Source organism: Pterocles gutturalis, unplaced genomic scaffold, assembly GCF_000699245.1.
Source record: "Pterocles gutturalis isolate BGI_N339 unplaced genomic scaffold, ASM69924v1 scaffold19230, whole genome shotgun sequence".
NCBI classification, from domain to species: domain Eukaryota; kingdom Metazoa; phylum Chordata; class Aves; order Pterocliformes; family Pteroclidae; genus Pterocles; species Pterocles gutturalis.
In genome coordinates, this window is record NW_010146331.1 from 102,727 (window position 1) to 110,739 (window position 8,013).

Here is an 8,013-nt window from a genome sequence, read left to right on the forward strand (position 1 = left end):
AGACCCTCCACATTCATCTCCCATGCAGATCTTGTCTGCTACAAGCACAGCATGCTTGAATGTATACATCTGCCAGGCATCTTGACATACAACTGTCAATATGTCATATATCAGATCTGGAATCTTGCACACTGAAAGAAACACAGCTGAACCATGAATATATGACTTCATGTACATATGATCACATCCAAACAAATAAGCTCTAAATATTTATTTTTCTTTTTACATTGCACTCCACATTGGAAAAGCAACTCTTTCGCTTCAGATTATATAAACGTAAAATATGCATGTCCGTTTTATTTTTCAAGACACACCATTAACTGCAATTTTTTTTTTCTTTGCACAATGCTTCAGTTCTGCATTATGGCCATTATGAAGCTCAGAAAGTTTTAAATCCCACAGGACCATTCACCTCAAGTGCATCATATAAACTGGTTACTGTAATTTAAGTGTAAATATTACTCTCAGAGTGCTGCTCCACATTGAAATAACTATTCATAATCAAATCTCCTGCTTCAGAGTTCCTGTGAGTTGCTTTTAGGTGGTTGAAGGCATTACTTCCACTGAATCTCACCCTTCTTGATGCACAGCTGACTAGATTTGGGCAGGATTTGGGGATCTCCCTCTTTTTCAGAAGCAAAGATTGGAACAACCAGCAGGAACACGGATCAGTGCTCTCAGGATATTTCCTTTTATAAGAGTAGAGGCCAGGTGAGTTACCATGCTCGACGCATGGAGGCATTTTCCTTCAGGTCAAATTGGCAATAGTCTTAGGGGGTTTCCTCCACCTTCCTCTTCATCAGACCCCTGGCTCCCCCACTGTGATTGTCTGGACATATTTCCAGCCAGTCAATTCCTGCCACTGCGAAGGCCTCATGTACTGGCAGCATCTCAGTCTCTTCTGTGTTCTGCCTCAGGCAAATAAACCATTTTGTTTTCACAAGACTGAAAACTGTTAGTTTATGTCAGCTCTCTGAGCAAAACACAGAGGGTCATCTATTTGAAACGTAATGACCTGTGAAGTAGGTCGATCAAATGACCTTCCCTACTTTCTAGAAAACTAAAAAGTGACTGTATATACACAAGATATTGGGATTTGTTTCAACTTTATATACAAACATACATCAGCAATGACAGTATCTTACACGGCCTCTCGTGTAATAGTACTGCACAGCTGCACGTGTTTTGAAGAGTTATGTTAAGCTCTCAAGTCACCTAAAGCATTAGCTGAGGATATCTGACAGAATACGAGACTTTCTAGTAAACTGTGTTTCATGTAAATCCAGGAGCAAACTGTGAAGTGGATCACTTTAAAAAATCGATGTCCATTTTAAAAAATTTCCTCTTTAAGTACAATTAGCCTAAAACATTATGACCACTAGTGTTCAGCTTTAGTGTCTATGTAAGCCTGCACTAAGGCATGACAACAGATTACTGCAGCAGCAGATAAATCCTCTTTTGTTTCTGTTGTTAAGAAACATTGCTCCTTACAGAAATTTTATATATATGTACAGAAAATAGATTTTTTTTTCTAATTGCACAAAGTCATCTCCTTTAGGTCAGCCAGGCTACTGGTGCAGAATTCACTGAACAGGCAAGAAATCCTGTATATGGCAGAACATACCAGACAAACAATACAGATAACTAGCTCACATGCCAGTAGGTTACGCAGTAAGTTTAAAGTAAAAGAAACTTCAGAAAGAAAGTCATCAGAGGCTGAGAAGTCATTAGCTTTGGCTTTCTCTGCTACATGACAACTGTTTCCACCCTAGAAGTATTACTGCAATGCCTGAATGCTGCTGGCAGCTGTTCTCAGAGCCAGGACCCGGACACCTGCATGTGTCACGTTGCTCCCCAGGCAGGACTTTCATCAATTTATTTGGGTTTTTTGGTTTTGCTTTCCTTTTTATTAACTTTGTTATATTTTATCTATCTATTTTCTTCTCCACGATGTTTTTCATTAAGCTGTGTCACAATCATTGCAACTTCTCTGTCTCCAAAGAAAGGTTATTTCTGCACCCCAGGAAGGAAGGGCTGGAGTCCTTCAGGACTGTAGTATCAGAGTTGAGACTCTGCAACAGTTCAGCCTTTGGTTTCTCTACTGCAACGGATAAAGATAAAATGCTTTTCCAACTTGTGTCTGAATTGGTTGTTACTTTCAACACAGATTAAATCTGACAGGAGCAATCAGGTTTCAAAAACATTTCTTAAACTCCAGCAGGCAATAACGTTTTTTACAAAAAGTCCTCCTTTCTTTTGGAGATTGAGGATTAAACATACCTTATTAGTAAGGAGCAAAAGGAGAGAATACAGTGTGCATGTAGATGAAAACCAGATGAAAATCAATCCTTCTACATACCATCATCTTTTTATGATCTGGAAATTCAAGGCCAAAATAGTCGCCTTCAACAAGGTTCAGGTGGTTGCAAACAGCATCATGCAAGACTTTCCCCGGAGCTCTTTGCTGTAAGAAGAAAGCAAAGCCTAGGGTTACAAAGATGATTTTAGTTAGTGGCAGAAAAATTACTATTATAGGAAATTGTCCAGGAACCAACACTGTCAAAATAGTTTACAAAATCAATGGATATTCCAACCATATCTACAGGGCAGCTGACAATAATTATACTAGTTTTAAAGCTATGAAAAACATCCATCCATCCCTGGATGGCAGGTCAGAATTGACCTTAATTTTTGAGGGAGAAATACCACAAAAGAGAAGAGGTAGAATAGGGGGACTTGGCATATAGTTTTCTTACATCTGTGATGTAAATGTGCAGTGCAGTAAGCTGTCAGTCTCTAAGCTATATCACTACTGGGAATTTCAGACACCAGCTATTCCATCCCATGGCCCTTCACGCCATGTCAGGTGGTGCTATGTACATCTGTGTACAACACACTGAAACCAAAATGTTCACTGACAGACCTGTCATACAAAACACAAGGGTCTGAGGGTTTGCTGGACACCACTTGATATGCAACAGGCCTGAGTCATGGGTTCTGACTTCATATGGTCTTATCCCGAGCCTCATGCCGTGAGGCACTGAGGCTGGTCAAGGCTCATCTGTGCTGCCCTAACGGCATTGTTCAGTAATTCGGAGGAGTCAAGAGCAAGCATTTCCTTCCACACATTGAAAGTCTTCCCTCTATAAAGACCAGATGTTCTAGCCCAGTATTAGCTCCCAGAGATGATGTTTTGCTGATTGTAAGGATTCTTCTCATCAGCATGTCAGTTAAACCCACACCTGCAGCAAATACTGTAAATTACAGCTCAACAGCAAGTCTTCAGCAAAAAACATTGTTTCTGTATAAAAAGACCAATCACTGAAACAAAATATTTTTGTTCCTTGGATAAATGCACCTCTTTTAATCCAAGAGGCCCTGAAACACAGATCTCTACTCACTCCAGAACAAATAATAACTCACTAAACTACACAAACTCCACCGTTACAAGAGACCCATCAGACCCCAGACAAGCACCCTTGCACTCAACCTCCAGATTGGCCCTTTCCCTGTCTCCCCAGTAAATAATTACTAGAGCAAAATAAAACAGCAGCAACAGAGCGAAGAAAAGAAAACCATTAGAGGTGGGCAGTCCGGCTGACCTGGCTCAAACCTGAGCCTGAGCCCAGGCAGTGCCTGTACCAACAGACTACTTCTGAGTGGGCAGTTGCTCAATCTTACCTCCCCCCATCTGTGTCACTACAGTCTGGTTTCTGTTTCACTTGGATACCAAAAAAAAAAAACCAAACAATGTTTTTTCGACCTAGGGCAATACCTGGTTTCTAGCCACAACCCTAAGTACAAAGCATCTTTCCAAAGGCAATTTATCTAACACCGTCTAATATGAATTCTAAAAAGTAAATACCCAGGAGCGAGGCTTACACCAGAGAAATCAAAAGGACGACGTTTTTCTAGGGCAGGCAGAGGATATATTTGCCACCAGAGCGGTGCTGTCACCCTGGTAATGCAGGACACAACAACTGAACCCTTCAGCACTGGCTGTTTTTGAAAGTTGGAAGGGAAAAGCCAAGCTCACCTCCCCAGCAACTTGCTGAGCAGGCTTTTGCCCAACACACTCCCAGTGCCTCTAACAGACCTATGCCACCAGGAAACAACGCTCACTTAGATTATTTTATTAACTGTTTGTTAATGTTAGCTGTACTTCACATTAGCCTCAGGAATACTGTCAGAAAAGAAATCAAGAATGACTGCAGAGAGGAGTACTAATTTTTTTTTTTGAGTATTCATCATAACCCATCTTGTAGTAACTACAGTAATTCATACCAAAATGACAAATAAGAAGATACAGAAAAGGCAAGGGAAAAAACACATCTATTTTTCTAGACAGAGCACTTTTGATCTGATGCAATGCCATCCAAAATAACTCTCAAGTACAAACACGTTCGAATACACTCACTTCATGTTCTCCAGCTTCATTAAACCACAAGCATCCCCAATGACCACTGCCCAGCCCATCCTGGCCATCACGCCTCATGTATCAGTTCTCACAGAAAGCTTCCCACATTTTACACTCTATCGCTGCACGTAGGCACATCCAAACATACATCATCTCTTAATGAAAGAGCTTCACAGTAAGTGCATTTTGTTGGAGGCAACAGAATAATATTTAAAAGTCATTAGATCGAGTGTAATAACTATATTAGTTTACTGCTCCGAAAATACACCTACAAATGATTTAGAAACTTCAGGCAAATGCCACTGCTCCCAGACTAGTCTCAGGTCTCCTCAGTTCGACTGGAGCCACTAGAGAAGAGAAGGATGCGTTTAATAGCCACCCTCACAGCAAGACGCAGAGGATATTTACTTTCATCCTCGTGCAAACCAGAAAAATGTAAATGAGCCTGTACATATACATGTATATGCCTTACTAAAGTACCTGATGGACTCCTGTCTGACAAAGATCAAATTTTATCATTCCTCCTGGGAAAAAAAAAGGTGCCTCTCGCAGCGTGGAAATTTTTGACCAAAAGGAAAAGACAACAGTGTCCACCTGTGCCACCACGCTACCCAAGGTTAGCTGAGGAGAACAAGTCTGTCTGATCTCAGACCACAAGTAAAAGTACCTGATTAAAATCCGCCAAGTGCTTTTATGAGGTTTTTTTCTTATATGCATTTAGACTATGGAACAGTAGTCTTGTAGCATTTATGTCACTTGGCATTTTCTCTGGAGTGTGCCTCGGTAACATGAAATGCTTCTTACTTAAGTATTTGTAAATAAGATTATTATTCTAAACTCATCTTAGCTTGATCAGTCTACCTCGAAATCAAATCTGACAGTTTATTCAAGAGAAACACTGTGCATGTAAGATCTGCTGAGATTTAGAGCCTGATGACACTCTGTTTTTGCAGTCCCAGAAGTACAACATCCGCAAAAGCAGGAACTCTCCAGTCTCACAGAGATGTTGATTCAGGGCAGTTCCATGACATCCCTACTAAAAAATTTAAACACAGTAAATTAAAATCTCAGTCTGCTGGGTATGGAAGCAAACCAGCAGTCACTCAGGTCACAGCAAACACCAGCTGACAGAGGAAGCATTCAGGAATGGGTGCGCCAACTGATGACATCATCTGTAACCAACACTCACAGCTGACTTGAACACGGTCACAAGGGCTATAGGACGATACAAGTTTTCCCCAGAACTTGTAAGGCATTTCCCAATAATCAAGCATGGCCCTGCTGCTGTGCCTTGGACAGCAAGCACAAGGCAAGCTTCATCGGCTCCCGCCCCACAGCCGTGCCCCCATGAGCCATGGCTTGGCCGCTTTCCCCACCCCACACCGGCACAGGTCTGATCCAGGGGGGCCCATCAGCCCCCCAAAATAGCTATACATGCTTGTGAGGTCGCAGGGTGGGGAAAGGCTGTACTACAGCCTACGCTGTAGGAGGGCTTTCCCCTGCCAAAGTAAGAAAGCACAGGCCATTTCCCATTACATGACCATCACAAAAAGCTCGTGCACTGGGTTGAGGAAAGGTCACCAGTGTGGCCAAACATGGAGGATGTGGGAAAGGAGAGCCAGGAGACCCATCTCCTGCTCTCGCTTAGCATCGTTGAATAAGCGCTGGCACCAGGGAGGGAATAAACTGACCCAAAGGTGAAGATCAAAGGAGGAGGACGAGGCATGCAAGTGGGATGTTGACTTGGAAGCTGCCACGATGAAGGCTGGTGGCAAGACTGTACCTCCAGACCATTTGCTACCACAGCTGCCAGGCTGCAAGGTAGTGAGGGAAAGGAAACAGGAGGGTACAGTATACTGGTGAAATACAACTGGGGGAAGCTCCCACGCAACACCCAGGAGCGGGGAAGCAGCTGCAGCAGTTGGCAGTCCCCTGCTCCTGTTTCTGTTGACGGCCAGATTCTTGTGTAATCAATGAAGAAATACTGCAGCTCCAGAGGGCAATTCTTCCTACCCCAAAAACAGCCATCTGAGCACACTAGCAATGAACTTTTCTTTAGCAATACAGTTGTACTATTTTACTCTTGATGACAAGGAACCCAGACACCTGTATTATAGGGTTCATTTTAGACAAGGTGAATCCCAGCTGCACTGGCAGCAGGGAATTACTACTATTCTCTTGAGGTGGTATTTAATTACACTAAAATAACATTATAAATTTATTGCAGTGAAAAGAAGCTCACTGACTTCCAGCTACACATCCTTATTGCTTAATGCATTTTGAACTTGCCTTTCATTTAGCTCTGTGAAATCACACTTTAAAATCACTTTACATTTTCAGGGAACGTCAGGCCACTAAGTTCTAAATTATTAATAATGTGCATCACAACATTTAGCTGCAAGCTATGAAGGTACCCAAAGTAGCCTGCTTTACACACTGTGCATTCAACATTTGCTATCTCCTCATTATTTCAGTCCTACTCAATACACCCTCCCTCTACTCCCACGAAAATCCAAAACAGTATATTGATTATGATCTTCCAGTGATGAATATTTTAATAGGTTCAACAATTTTTAAATGTTCTAGTGATCATCAATGATTAAAAAAAAACCCCTCCCTCTATATACTTGTTTGGATCATTCTTTGGCACAGATGGCAATACAGATTTTTTTTGTTTTTTTAAAAAAAGCACATAGCAATATCTGGAAGACATCCAGGACTTTAAGAGAAGTGGATTTGGACACATTTCCCCACTCCCCACCTAACTTAGCAATTATTTCACTAACCATCTACCCCCCCCAAAAAAAAAAAAAAAAAAAGTGGCTGTTTAGGATCAAACCGTGATTTTACCATTTTTCATCTGTCTAGCCAACTGATCTCAGACGGAACAGATCTTTAACTGAAAGGTTTTTGTTTGTTTTTACATTATTGAGCAGTAATACCAGGTTAAAAAACAAAACAAAACAAAATAAGCACTTTCTTTGCAACACCTGAAAAATGTAAGTCCTATCAGTGTTTTGGTCAAAGTAAGAGCTTCATACAGCAGTAGAGACTACTCTGTTCTCCTTTTCTTCCTCAAAACTGCTACAAATAGATCAGAAAAAGGTGTTTGGTTTTTTTAAATTACACTTGCTTATGCATTAGTAATAGCTGATAAGCAGAGAAAATATCTCCTTTATGTTCATCTAAAAGAAAAAGGTACTTTCATCATTCACACCTGCTACAATAATAAAGACAAACATTTCTTCCACTAATGCCTTGTTCCTGTCACATTTTAAGTGCTCAAAAGCGAAATGTGACAATTTGGTCAAGTTAAATATTTTACAAATACTTAAATATTATATTGTACAAAAATAAAATTTAAAAAGTTTAGAATTGTATTTGATCTTTTGCAGGAAATCACCCTGAAAACCCCTTGTACTTCAGTATCAGTCTGATTCCCAAATTACTTTTATACTCCAGTTTAACAACTGCATTGAAATGACAGCAAACACTTCACCCAGTGTTTTCCTGACTATTTCTATTTCATATACAGTCATAATCAACACGGAAACTAACAACCCCACATTCTTAACAGCATGAATTTTCTCAGTTAT

The 8,013-nt window shown here is 40.8% G+C and overlaps 1 protein-coding gene across 1 annotated transcript in view; it reads right to left on the reverse strand.

Annotated features, from left to right (window-relative positions):
- The window catches only part of FARP1 (FERM, RhoGEF (ARHGEF) and pleckstrin domain protein 1 (chondrocyte-derived)), a gene marked incomplete at its 5' end in the record, with an annotated part of 69,973 nt that extends 67,489 nt beyond the window's left edge, over nucleotides 1-2,484 (reverse strand). Inside the window, one exon of the mRNA XM_010085711.1 lies at nucleotides 2,360-2,484. Within this exon, the coding sequence (XP_010084013.1) occupies nucleotides 2,360-2,484 (125 nt within the window). The remainder of the gene's footprint in view (nucleotides 1-2,359) is intronic.
- Between the last annotated feature and the right edge of the window lie 5,529 nt (nucleotides 2,485-8,013).